The sequence below is a fragment of the Arvicanthis niloticus genome, chromosome 6 (assembly GCF_011762505.2).
Source record: "Arvicanthis niloticus isolate mArvNil1 chromosome 6, mArvNil1.pat.X, whole genome shotgun sequence".
Classification (NCBI taxonomy): Eukaryota; Metazoa; Chordata; class Mammalia; order Rodentia; family Muridae; genus Arvicanthis; species Arvicanthis niloticus.
The window spans coordinates 33,131,856-33,145,855 of record NC_047663.1 but is presented as its reverse complement, the minus strand read 5'-3'; the positions used below and the strand labels follow the sequence as shown (position 1 = coordinate 33,145,855).

The 14,000-nt window shown below is 45.6% G+C and overlaps 1 protein-coding gene across 1 annotated transcript; it reads left to right on the top strand.

The window, feature by feature from the left end:
- Window positions 1-555: 555 nt before the first annotated feature.
- Window positions 556-10,555, top strand: LOC117710243 (coilin-like). The gene is made up of 6 exons (XM_034504996.2): window positions 556-1,734; window positions 1,857-1,943; window positions 2,238-2,285; window positions 4,394-4,463; window positions 7,831-7,919; window positions 9,608-10,555. The coding sequence occupies exons 1-6, from the start codon at window positions 556-558 to the stop codon at window positions 9,680-9,682; spliced, it is 1,548 nt and encodes a 515-aa protein (XP_034360887.1). The 3' UTR covers window positions 9,683-10,555.
- The last annotated feature ends 3,445 nt before the right edge of the window (window positions 10,556-14,000 follow it).

Below are 14,000 nucleotides of genomic sequence, written 5' to 3'. Positions count from 1 at the left end.
GCAGGTGGATTTCTGAGTTCAAGGCCAGCCTGGTCTACAGAGTGAGTTCCAGGACAGCCAGGCTTACACAGAGAAACCCTGTCTCGAAAAACCAAAAAAAAAAAAAAAAAGATTGTGAGTTTTGAAGTAAGGTGAGCCAAGGTCAGACTATCTTTCCTGTTACTTATCAGCTGTGGGGCTTGGCAAGTTACCTGTTAGAGTTGTATTTTGGGATCTCAGAAATGAAAGATAACCTAGTTTGTTGGTGATGTATAAGGTAGAGAAAAATGCATGGACCCCAGTATACATTAAGTTAGTAAAACTAGCCACAGTGAGCCAAGCATGATGACACTCACCTTTAATCCCAGCACTCAGGAAGAAGAGACCATGGATCTCTGTGAGTTGGAGGCCAGCCTGATCTCCACAGTGAGTTCCAGGCCACCTAAGGTGATAGAGCGAGACCCCGTCTCAAAACAACAAAGAGAAAACAAACCAGCCACATGAAAGAGCTGTGTTGTGTGGGTAATTTTGTGGAATCTTTCATCCTTAGCTATGTGACAGTCTGCAGTCTTGGCCATGTGCGAGTGCACGCCAGGCCTGTGCTTGCTGGACCTGTGCTTACCAGTTGTTTATTTGAGCCTTCTCCCCTCTTCCAACAGGGTTAAGTTAGAAGACCAAGGACTTCCTGAGAATTTGATAGTAAGCAATGGTGGCGACTCTAACTTCCCATGTAGGAAAGCGAAGAAGCGGGCTTTGAAGTTGATGGAGGATGAGGAAACGGACCAGGGGTATAAGTGTTTGAAGAAGCACTGGAAGAGGCAGGACAACAGCCATAATGAGAAGGCCTCGGACCTGGAAACCAAAGTCTTCCTGGATGAGATGGGGCAGACAAAGAGCAAGAGAAAAAGCAAAGTGACAGGCAGCCCAGCCGAGGAGGACGAGGAAGACTCCAAAAAGAAGTCTTCAAAAAGAAAGGAGAAATGTGAACAGAAGAAGCAGACCAGGGCCTCCAAGTCTCCCAAACGACACACACCTAAAGAGGGGGGCTCACAGAACTGCAGCTTCTCCAAGGCCTCCCCCAGAAGCAGCCTTGCTAAAGCCCGGAGGAGAAGCAGCACAGGACCAAAAGGCAGCTCGAGCTACCTGTCAGAGTCTGAGTCCTGTCCAGAGTCAGTCAGCGATGGCCACTGTAGTATCACGATGCAGGGGATCACCTTTTCAGAGAAACTGTCAGCTGAGTTGTTGAAAGATGGACCTGCTACAAAAACTGCCGCTGCCAACAGACAGGCCTCAAAGCCTGGCTTTACCTTCAACTCCGGCAAGGGCAAGGCCTCCAAAACCTCATCATCTAGTTCAGACTCCAGTTCAGAGTCGGAAGACCAGTTCCTGGTGTCCAAGAACATGCTCGAGGGCCCGCCTGACTTCTTAAAGACAACAGGCCTCTTTGCAGGGCAGGGGTGTTCCAGTCCAGGGCTGTCCTTGGAGACTCCGGGTATTATGGGATGGAAACCTTCTGACTCAAACAGAGGCAGACAAGCTCCTGGTCCTCCCAATGTGCCTGTCCCCACAAGTTTGGGAAGAGGATGGGGGCGAGGAGAGGACTTCTTGTTTGGGAAGGGACTGAGGGGCCGGGGTGTTCGGGGCCGAGGGCGAGGACGAGGGCAAGCTGTCTCCTGTATCTTAAATAGAAGCTCTGAGAGCCAGAAGCAGAAACAGTTAAATGATATTCTAACAAACTCATCCATGGTGATCCAGGTGAGCGTTTAATGTTTATGAGTTGGCCTCCTCCCTTCCCCCGTGCAGCTCATCTCAACCCTGTGGCGTGGTGTCAGCTCTCATTTCCTCCCCAGTAATGACAGCGCATGTCTGTTTTCCAGAATCCAGTAGAGACCCCCAAGAAGGATTATAGTCTATTACCACTGTTGGCAGCTGCCCCTCAAGTCGGAGAAAAGATTGCATTTAAGGTATATGTTAAAACATCACTGACCATAGCAAAAATAAGATCACCCCCCTCCCCATCATCCTTAGTGAATCTCACTAAGTAATGTTTACAGAAACTGTCTGCAATCATCAGGAATCATGGTGGGGCCTCAGATGCGTGGGAAGAACGGGACCTCTGCCCGGCACAGCCCATGTTCTTGGGGTAGGAAAGAGGAGTCCTAGGAGACTGAGGATGTAGGGGGGTTTGTGTACTTGAAGGAGTGACTGAGGGTGTAAGGGGAGATTTGTGTACTTGAAGGAGTTTTCTTCTTTTTTAGCTTTTGGAGCTCACATCTGACTACTCTCCTGATGTCTCTGACTACAAGGTAAGGCTGTTTCTATGAAAACAATGGAGTTAGCTGGTGGTGGGGTGCACCTGTTGTCCAAACTACTCAGGACTCGGAGGCAGGAAATCATTTACAGCTAGCCTGGACAGTATAATAAGCCTCTGTCTCTTTTTTTTTTTTTTAAAAAAAGATTAAATTCAGTATATCAGAAACTTGTCCAACATAGCAGCACCCACCTATGATCCCAGCACTAGGGAGTCTGAGGCAGGAGAGTTTTGGATATGAAGCCAGCTGGGCTAATATAGATCCCTTTTCAAAAGCATTTAAATAAATGAAGTGGACTGGAGAGATGGCTCAGTGGTTAAGATCACTGACTACTCTTCCAGAGGTCCTGAGTTCAAATCCCAGCAACCACATGGTGGCTCACAACCGTCTGTAATGAGATCTGATGCCCTCTTCTGGTGTGTCTGAAGTCAGCTACAGTGTATTCATATATATAAAATAAATATATTAAATAAAGTACTGATGTATTTAAATAATACTTTAATATTTCCGTGGATAATGTAAACACTGTTGGTAAATAATATCATAAAGTGGAGGTGAGAGCCCTGTGGATGTTTATAAGCGTCACCGGGAAGTCTCCCAGTCTTTTGTTGCTGATACTTGAGAAAACCAAATCAGAATGTGAGCTCCGTGTGAGGTACACGGAACTGCTGTGCTTCTGAGAATCAAACTCTGGGACTGTCCCAAGAACAAATACATAGCTACGCAAAGACAAAGCAAGTGAGAAAATAAAAGCATGTCTTGTCTGTGCCCAGATGGTGAGGGTAGGTGCAGAGTGCCGGGGCTGCAGAGAAGCCTCAGCTTTAAGGAGGACTTGCTCGCTGCTCTTAGAGAGAAGAGCAAGCAGAGGTGCTTGGTTCCCAGCGTCCATGTCAAGTGGCTCAAAACCCATCCGCAATTCCGGCTCCAGGGGATCCACACCAGAATGCACGTGCACACACTAACATACGTACGCACGTATGTAAAAATCAAATCTTTTTAAAAAAAAAAAGAGCTGATTGGAAGCTAGGTGAGGTGGCATGTGCCTTTGTTATCCCAGCAGCCAGGAGGTAGGCGGAGGCAGATGGATCTCTGAGTCTGAGGACAGCCGAGTCTGCAAAAGAAGTTCCAGGTCAGCCAGGGCTTTTACTCGAAGAAACTTTGTCTTGAATTACAACAACGAAAAAGATCTCATTGGTTGGCTTCATTATATGGCCCCACAGCTGCCCATTAGTTTTCCCATTGTCAACCATATACACAGGATGGTGGGTCTTCTTTTTACCTTTTTTTAGGATTTTTTATTTTTATTTTATGTCCATTGGTGTTTTGCCTGTGTGTATGTATGCAAGGGTGTCAAATCCCCTGGAACTGGGGTCACAGACGGTTGTGAGTGCTGGGAATTGAACTCGGGTCTTCTGAAAGAGCATACAGTGCTCTTAACCCTTGAGCCTTCTCTCCAGCCCCTCCCCCTGACTTTATAATTTCGAGGGGTAGTGTTTTAACTATGTAGTCCAAGCTGGCCTTGAACTCATAACCCTTCTGCCTCTGCCTCTCTGCCTCTCTCTGCCTCTCTGCCTCTCTCTGCCTCTCTGCCTCTCTGCCTCTGCAGTGCTTGGATTGCAGGCATGCACCATTACACCCAGATTCAGTGCATCTTCTTCATGCATCTGAAAACCAGCTTTGAAACCTGGGAGCCTGGGATTTGAAGTGTCCCCAGCAGTGCTCGCTTGGAAGCGCTGTGATGTGTAGCTCTCTCTGTGAAAGCTGTTGGGCTGCTCCTCATTTGAACACATGGCTTTAGCTGCTTTCCTCCCTACACCCCATCAATTCTGGGGACCTACAATCATTTTTCCCTTTTGTCAAGTGCTGTAGGTATCTGCCAGTCACGACTAACGTGTGCCTATTTTACCTCTAACAGTTTTTCCGTATGTTCAGGTAAAGTGCTTATAAGTCTGTTGTTTTTATTCTTCTCTTACGTGTTGATTTGTGGAGATAAATTTATATTATATAAAGGCAGCCATTTTGAAGTCTACTTACTGAGTGACCTTTAGTACATTACAGTGTTTTACGTAGAGTTTTTTGACATGGTCTTTTATTTTTGGAAGGAAGGAAAAATATTAAGCCACGATCCAGAGACCCAGCAAGTGGATATAGAAGTCCTCTCCTCCTTACCAGGTGAGTCTTTTAGGAGTGACTGTGGAGCCTTAGACTGCCATCCACAGCAGCTTCTGCACAGCCTCTCCTCCTTAAGGAGTGTTCTCCCTCGGCCTCCACTCACCAGGGACTAGGTGCCATTCTCCGCTCTCCATTGCCAGCACACTGTAGCCTCAGGGGCCTCTGCACCTTCTCCTTGGATGGAGACATTGGGCCAGAGCTGTTGGGCTAGTTGCTCTTATCCTGTCATTATTCACTCTGGCAGAAGATTGTACATTCTGGTGAATGTCAACTGCAAAAGTACTTACTTCTAGGAACCTAAACTGAATAGGGACTCAAGGAGGTTCCAATCAAAACCGCTAAGAAGAATCTATACCCAGATAACCCTGAAAACCATTGTATTTAGGTGTCTTGTGTTAGGAATCAGAATCATGGCTTCTGCCCACTGGACAGGTGGGCATAGAGCCCAGTACTCTACTGCTCTCCTACGTTCCCTGTCCTTCCATATCGGCTCAAAGAGAAACACAGTTGGGAGTGCTCACTCACCTCTGATCCCAGGCACTCGAGGGGTGGAAGAGGCCGGAGGATCACAAGCTTAAGGGCAGCCAGAGCTGTCAAGTGAGATACTTTACATAGCTGTAAAGTAAGGTGAGAAGACTAGAGAGGGGGTGCTTGCCTACCGTGTACAAAGAGGCCCAGCTCCAGCTCGAGCACTGCCTAAAACTGGTGGGACATTCCTGTAATACCAGTGCCCAGGAACCTGAGACAGGAAGATTAGAAGTTCAGGGTCATCCTCAAAGAAAGTTACAGTCACAAAGTTAGAAGTTACCAAGAAAGTTAGAGGTCAGCCTGGGCTAGCTATAAGACCATGCCTCAAAAAAACAAAACAAAACAAAGCAAAAAAAAAAAAAAAAAAAAAAAAAAAAAAAAAAAAAAACCCACAAAGAACCAAAAGAAAAAGAGATTTAAAGTCAAACTCAAAAGGAAAAGTTATAAATAATGGGGGTATGGTTTGTGTGTGTGTGTGTGTGTGTGTGTGTGTGTGTGTGTGTGTGTGTGTGTGTGTATCTCCATCATTTCAGTGAATGAGATCCACTCAGAAAGGTTGGCAAATGAACGTACTTTTGGGTATTAAATATACACCCATTTCAGACATTTTATTTTATATGTGTAAGTTTATACATTTTACTTATATTTTTGTTATCTTGGGGATTGGCTGAAGCCCGGGCCTGTGTAGACAATGGTGTATTATTGTAAATGGCTCTCTCTCCTTTATCCCTGGCTAGCTACAGCTATTGATCCTGATAGCCTGGACAGGGGTTTTTACTGTATGTAGCTTGGGTACCTAACCAGGAAGCAGAGTAAGTAGATGAGGGCATTCTTGGAGGAAGCTCAGATGATAAAGGTTTGCCTTGCAAACGTGAGGACCTGAGGTTGACCTCAGAACCCATGTGAGACAGAAGCCTGACGTGATGGTGGGTGCCTGGGATCCCAGTGCTGGTGAAGTGGGCACAGGTAGAGTCCTAGGACTCGGTGACCAGCCAGCCCAACTGGCCCAATAAGAATCTGTGTCTCAAAACAACAACACTGTGCCGAGGAGCTAAACCGGGGCATCAGAGAAGGGATAATGCTTAAGGCGAGTGGAGTTGCCTGTGGCTTGCCTGCAGTGGGAATAGTGGCACCCTGCCTGCGAACTTCCTGAAGTTAGTGGATGGAGCCTGCTGTGAAGAACAGGATGAAGGTTTTCCAGGAGATGCCAGCCCAGAGCTTTCCAAAGTGTCTCAGGTCACAGTACTCTGATGCTGAGGCTGGAGGACTCCCAGTTTGAGTCAGCTAGGTCTTAAACCAAAACAAAAAGCCTGCCAAGTGAAAAAAGAAGCTTCTCAGAGCAGTAGCATCCTTGGTGTTAGCAGCTCAGCATCTAAGCCCTGAAGGAGCCCCACAGGAAGGAAGTGGTAAGAGCTGCAGGAGGCAGGGGTCAATTCCCCTCCCCCCCCCCAAAAGAAAAGAAACACTTTGTTATTTCATTGTCTGCTCTTCTAGATCCAAATACACAATATGGGGTTGCTGCTGGGTTTTTGTTTTTTATTTCTTTATACATTAAAGATGATTAAAGTTTTGGGGTTTTGTTGTGTTTGTTTTAATTTTAATTGTTTTTGGAGAATTTTATACATGAGCACTGTATTCACATAATTTTTATTTCTCTCCCACCCCTAGCTTCTGTGTCTCTCCCTAGTCGTGTGTGTGTGTGTGTGTGTGTGTGTGTGTGTGTGTGTGTGTGTATGTATGTTTGTTTAGACATGTAGAGGTCAGGACAGCTTGGAAGAGTTGGTTCTCTCCTTCCACCATGCAGGTACTGGGGAGCAAACTCAGGTCTTTGGCCTTATGCTACAAGCACCTCTGCTTGCTAAGTGAGCCCTTTACTCCCCCTCCCCCTTCCCCTTCCCCTCCCCCTCCCCCTCCCCCTCCCCCTCCCCCTCCCCCTCCCCCTCCCCCTCCCCCTCCCCTCCCCCTCCCCCTCCCCCTCCTCCCGGTTTTTGTTTTGTTTTGTTGAGCTAGTCTCAAAGATCCCTAAACTGGGTAGCCAGTAATGGATGCCCTTGACCTGATTTTTCTCAGTGCTAGAATTACAAATGACCACAACCATGCCTCGTTTTATGGGGTGCAGAGGACTGAACCCAGGGCTTGCTGCTTGCTAGGGAAACAGTCTACCAACTGAGCTGCATCCCTGGCAAGACTGTCAATGTTTGGATGAATATTTTTGGGATGTTTTCCAGACGTTTATAATTTTGCCCATCAGTTACCGATTGTTTAAATGGTCTCAGCTTATATCAACATTTTTCTGATCTCAAATTATCACACAAGGCTGAAGCTTGCTCATGCTTTTAAGCTTAGGCATACATGATTTTTTTTTTGTTTTTTGTTTTTTTTGTTTGTTTTGTTTTGTTTTGTTTTTTCGAGACAGGGTTTCTCTGTGTAGCCCTGGCTGTCCTGGAACTCACTCTGTAGACCAGGCTGGCCTTGAACTCAGAAATCCGCCTGCCTCTGCCTCCCAAGTGCTGGGATTACAGGCGTGCTCCATCACTGCCCGGCATAGGCATGCGTGATTTTTGATGACAACATTCTGTACCTTCCTTCGGGATTACCTTTAGGGAATACCTGTGGTTGCGCATTCTCCGTGGGTGTACTTCTGTTTATCAACCCGTTTATTCTGATGAGGCAGTCTCATCTCCGAGCAATACTAAAGAGGCTGTGTCTTTTATAGTAGGATGCTCCCCTTTCCTGTGTGTCCCCAACTTACACAGCAGTTCTCCAGTGGTTTGAAATCCCCATGAAGAACGTATTAATCATGGAGAAGTGACTTACTGTCTTTACCCTCTGGTTTCAGCTTTGAAAGAACCTGGGAAGTTTGATCTGGTCTATCACAATGAAAACGGAACCGAGGTGGTGGAGTACGCCGTGAGACAGGAGAAGAGGGTAGGTGTGCTGCTCTTGATGCTTTCCACTGACAGTCGGGGGTGGGGCATGCACAAAAGCTGACATTGCAGCTTCCTGAAGTGCTTGTATTAAAATCCTAAAGGATCAGGGCTCTGGGGGCATTTAGTCTTCCTTCAGAATAGCCAAGCAAGGTACCATCATGGATCTCCCAGAGCCCACCTGACACGCAAACACTATGTCCTCGTTTAAAAGCACAGCACTGCTTTAAAATCCTAGTCGTGTAGGTTTCCTTAGGAGATTGGCTTTTGTCAGACTCTGTAGTGCCAGATACTTCGAGAGCCATTGCTATAGCTTGAGCTTAGCCACGAGCCCAGACTTAGATCAGATGGGAGCTCAGAAGCCTCCATGTACCCTACAAGTTGTTCCTGCCCTCGGGTTCCCCAGTCCTGACTTGGAGGAGCATGGATAGATAGATGGCACAAAGAATGACATAATGTGGTGGTTCTGCCCTCTGATGTTCCATTTTTAAAATTAGATTTATTTGTGTGTGTGTGTGTGTATCCGTGCATACGTGCACATGTGCATGCAACCGTATATGGCTGCATACATGTGTAGGTCAGAAGACAACTTCCAATTGTCCTCTGCTTCCACCATGTGGATCCTGGGAATCTGACTCGGATTGTCTGGCTTGGCAGCAGGCACCTTTCCTGATGAGCCATCGTGCCAGCCCTAACCTCCTGGAAAGTACATGGTTTCCCTGTGTTGGGAGCCAGCAGTCAGTTGCTGGTGGTAACTTCTGGACAGCTTGATTGTGGTTAAGACTACACTCCCTCCCTCTTGTGTTTGCATTTGGAACATTGTGTTTATTTGCTATTATATTTCAGTGCTGAAAATTCACATTTTGTTTGAACTCTCAACCACATTTTGTGCTTGCCTGTGTTTTGGTTTTATTTATGTATTTGTTTGTTTGTTTGTTTGTTTGTTTAGAGACAGGGTTACAGAGCCCTGGCTGGCCAGACTCATTTTGTAGATTAGGCTGGCCTGGAATTCACAGGGATCCTCCTGCCTCTGCCTCCCAAGTGCTGGGATTAAAGGCTTGCACCATCATGCCCTGCACTTGCTTGTGTTTTTTAAAGTATAAGATCTTTTTAGTTTTTTTCCCTAGAAGCACGTTCTTAGGGTTTGTGGCAGCATCAGATGGTTTGGCCTCATTTCCTGTGCTTCTATGTTTGCAATATTTCAACATACTTTTTAAAAAAATATGTAGAAAACTGCAAGCAGAAAACCTGTAGTTTCCCCTTGTGGACACTAGATGGCTCTCGTCACTCACCCTTGCCGAGTGCTAGGGGCGTCTCTATTGGTATACTGTATGGTAGTTCTGTCTTAGGCAGATTAGGGTAAGAACTGCCTGGTGGCAGAGAAAGGACATCAGCCACCTTGTACTGGCTGCTAGGCCCCCTTAGCTCCCAGAGCCACCCATCTATAAGGCGAATCTTTCTGACACCACAGAATCTCCTTTCACCACCCCAGTCCCTGCTCTAAATCAAAGGTAGAAATACGTTTAACATAAAGGCTGCATTTCAAGTGAATAAACTCAATTTTACTAGCTTTGAAAGTATTCTCATTATCTGACTATTCCTCACAGAAACTTACTTAACTAAACTATAATTTTTAGCTTATGTGATGTCAAAAATGAATTAAATTTGGTGTTTTGTCTGTTTCCTTAGATCACTGTTCTCTGGAAGGAGTTGATCGATCCAAGACTGATTATTGACTCTTCAAGTAGCATCTCAAGCAAATAATGTGTCTGCATAACCTCTGAGCTTGCCGCCTCGCATTCTGTAATTGCATTGTGTGTGACCCGCGGTTATAGCCTGAAGTTTTTTAAAAAGAAGACTAAATGTTGTTTAGACTTTCTTTTGTCTTCACTTTACCATATTAGGAAAAAAAAATCTACCTCATCATTTATAGTAACAAAGTTGTTAGTTTGTAGATCCTTATTTCCTTCAGGCTAAATTCAGTAACCCGTTTGAAAAACTGGGTACTGACCAATATGGCAGTGTGCGTGGTTCCTCCCCATCTGTTTGGCTGCCGGTAGCAATCGTCCGTAGGAGTTTACAGTGCCACAGCAAGAATGTGCTGTGCATCTTGCTTTGTTTCTTTAAGTCACATTGTAAAATACTAAGGCATGCTTCTTGACTTAATTTTTAACCTGTGAGCTGCTCTGTTAAGCATGGAGCACCTCACGCATTCCGCTCATGTTATACCCGCTACCCTCAAGAGCTAGTGGAGTTGGATTTGTCGGAGGGGATGAGTTTACAGAGTCCTTTCACATTTTCCAGCTGTAAAAATACAGGACTCTGAGGACCCTGTGCAGACGGCAGTGGGGAGACATCCTTGTTGTATTGTCTGGAGGAGAACTGGCCTCCCATTGCCAGAAGGCTGGCCATGAGCCTTACACCAGGCTGGGCCAAGTGACCTTGCTGCACAATGCCAGGAACTTGGCTTCTCATACTGAAGTGAGGATCTTAAACAGAAGTCAAATCTCTTTCTGTTGTTATCCAACATAAAGCTAAAAGGCTGATATAAGCTGCGAAAATTGCTTTCTTTTGACAAAAACTCAGATCCATCCTTCAACCTTGCAAATTTTTAAATAAAATCATATCAAACTCAAATGTCCACTCTGAGTTATGTTTTAGTTCTGTAAATAGTTATCTTGGTTTGTAATCATTTTCATAATAAGGAGATTTGCTTTGCACCTGGGAGGCTAACACAGGAGGTTTATGAGTTCAGGGAAAGCCTAGGCTACATAGTGAGACCGTGTCTCAAAAAAAAAAAAAAAAAAAAAAATTGGGGCTGGAGAGATGGCTCTTAACCAGGGAGCCAACTCTCCAGCTCCAAATTCTGACTATCGTTACAGTAGCTGAAGAGCTTGGGTTTCATGGGGCTGGAGAGATGGCTCGAAGGGCAGCTGTCAAAAGGAGCTGTAATCTGAGTCCCAGGGGCTCCAATGCCCTCTTCTGACCCCCACAGGCACCAGTCATACATGGGTACAGGTACATGCAGGCAGGAAAATCTATAGGCATAACAAATCTAAACAAAAAAAAAAGTTAAAAAGAAATCAAGGACTGGAGAGATGGCTCAGCAGTTAAGAGCACTGACTGCTCTTCCAGAGGTCCTGAGTTCAATTCTCAGCAACCACATGGTGGCTCACAACCATCTGTAATGGGGTCTGATGCCCTCTTCTGGTGTGTCTGAAGAGAGCAATGGTGTACTCATATACATAAAATAAGTAAATAAATCTTTAAAAAAATCGAGCTGGGCAGTGGTGGCGCAAGCCTTTAATCCCAGCATGTGGGAGGCAGAGGCAGGCCAATTTCTGAGTTCGAGGCCAGCCTGGTCTACAGAGTGAGTTCCAGAATGGCCAGGGCCGAAACCAGGACAGGACAGAAACCCTGTCTCGAAGAAAAAGAAAAAAAAAGAAAGAAAAAAGAAAAGAAACCCCCCCCCCCCCCAAAAAAAAATCGAGTTGACAATTCCAAGCTTTATCTTGGGGAAAATTCCAGACGAAGAAGCCTTTATTAGGCTCTGAAGAAACACAGGATTTGTCAGAGAGAAGGACATTCACAGTTCCCTTTACGAAGGTGACCTGAGCCAGATAGCACTGCCTGACATAGTTTACAAACCAGTTTCTCAGATCACAGTAAGCTCCAGTTCCTCAGACACTTAGCATCCAGCACCTGTGTGTTAAAGGTTTATGTCCACACGGTGGCGCTGTTGAGAGGTGGAACCCTTTGAAGGTCGGAGTGTTACTCACTGAGGGAGGGCGCCCCATTCTGACAGGCTTCCAGAGGGAGTGAAGAGGTTTTGTTTTGCCAGGCATGCCTGCTACTATGTACGTCTGCACCACAGATTCAAAGCAAGGGGACCAACTGATCATAAAGTAGCACCCCCAAAGCAGTCAGGGTTCACCCTTTCCTGTTATTCTGTCATCTCTGGTATTCATCATCATCATGAGATGCTGACTAACATAATATCTGTAAGAAAACATAAGCAATTCCTGACTCTAGTTATAACTCAATCTCGTGCTTGCCTAAAACACACACAAACCCTAGGTTCAATCCCCGACACTACAGACATTGAATGTGGTGGCATATGCCTATAACTAGTTCTTTGGAGGTGAAGCCGGGAGGATCAGATGTTCAAAGTCATGCTCTGCCACATAACAAAGTCGTTTTGGGTTACAGGAGACCCTGTTTAAAAAGACAAAGAGCAGGAAGAGGAGAAAGAGAAGAAAAGGAAGGAAGGAAGGAAGGAAGGAAGGAAGGAAGGAAGGAAGGAAGAGAGAGAAAGGAGAGGAAGCCTCTAGGCTGGTTCTTGGTTCATTAGGTAAAGGCGATTACAGCCAAGGCTGACAACCTGAGTTCTATCCACGTACTCCACATGGTAAAAGACAAGTTATCCTCTGCCTGACCTTTACATGGACACACACACAATTTAATTTTAAAAATTTAAAGAAAAAAAAAAACTATTTTATGGTTAGGAATAACCTTGGTGGAAGTTGGAGGAATTTGAGCCCAGCCTGGGCTACATAATGAGAGTCTCTTTTTCAAAATCTGGAGACAGTAGGTGATTGTTTTGAAATGTTTTGGGGTATGGACATAACAGCACATTAAAAAACAAAACCCAAAACAAACAAAAAAAAAAACTTAAGAGACCTAGATTCTAGGACCTTCTCCTGCCCATCTGGAGCTCAGTCTGTTACATACCTATTGCACAGTAGGTCTTTGGTCATTTGAGCCTATTGCAGCACAGTAGGCCTCTGGCTCCTCCACTCCCACCCCTTAACCTTTGGTCTTGTTAACTACACATTCTAGCACTAAGGTCCATCCCCAGCCTCTCTGGCTCTCTTTCAGATGAGAATCAATGTCCTTCACGAGGGTGTGAGGATTCAAAGGTGTGTGTTCAAACTATAGCTGAAGTTTAATGAAGACTGCCCTGGTGGGAATAATTGATGTTATATTTGCAGGTGAATGAGGCTGCTTCCTCTGCCTACTTTTCCCAACCTCTAGATACAGAACAGAAGTCCTATTATGATTGTCAGCCATCTCCTGGATCAGGCCAGGTACTTAGTCTCCTCTTGACCAACTGGGTCCCATCTGGCTTTGCAACATTGCCAGATAGAAGATATCAGCTATAGTGAAAAACAAACACACCCTGCCAGCCAAGAGCAGTCCCTCGCCTCCTCCCAACAGCCCACGAGTGAAGGTTAGGATCCATACTGCTCATTATCACCTACATCTGATGTGTTTATATAAACTAAAAGGCGGGAGAGAGATTTGGGGCTCCCTGCTTCACAGATGAGAAATCCATACCTTGGGGGACACTCCCCGTTAATGCTCTCGGTATTAAAGGGAAGAGCTGTTTGGCTCAGACCCCGTCAGCTCTTGCTCTGTGGCATACCTGTCGTAGGTCTTTGTGACTATCTCCCCCTTGGAATTTGATAAACACGGAGCGTGGCTGTCCGAAAGATCTTCACTGTCCAATCAGCCTCTCTCAACTATTCAGCCTAGAAAGAGAATTCAGCCTTTTGCCATGAGTCACCAGACTCCTCCACCCATGCTAAGTAGGTTAGAGGTGGATTTTATACTGTTCATTTCCTGGAAACTGCTTCCTCCCTCCCTTGGGAGGCAGGCAGCATTTTGTAGTAGGAAATATTTGCCTTCTGGAACCAGATAGGCCGAGTGCCAGCACCCATTTTCTTGGCTGAATTGCTCTGGTTCTCTAAGCCTTTTTGTTCATTTTGCTTTCTCTGTAACACGGGATGGTTTTATCTACTTCACAGGTTGTTGTAAGGACTCCCAGCACTTCACCCCAGCTTACTTTTCTCCTTCCTTTCCCATGCAGACAAACTACCACCAAAATACAAACCAGAATAGATGGGATGATAAGTCTTGGGGAAAGAGAAGTCCATGTGATGAAAATCAGGGGGACCAGCACTTAGAACGTTATGTTCAGCAGTCTCAAGTTCGAATCCCAGCTCTGGTTGTAACAGTATCTCGATCCTCACCAATAAAAATGGATGTAGGATGCCCCTCTTAGGGCTTTGTAAAGGTGTTT

Excerpts from the sequence above, each read along its gene's own strand:
- LOC117710243 (XM_034504996.2), top strand. The coding sequence starts at position 556 with ATGTGCGAGTGCACGCCAGGCCTGTGCTTGCTGGACCTGTGCTTACCA. Across the intron at positions 2,286-4,393 it reads CTGATGTCTCTGACTACAAG|GAAGGAAAAATATTAAGCCA; the intron begins GTAAGGCTGTTT and ends TATTTTTGGAAG. Across the intron at positions 7,920-9,607 it reads CCGTGAGACAGGAGAAGAGG|ATCACTGTTCTCTGGAAGGA; the intron begins GTAGGTGTGCTG and ends CTGTTTCCTTAG.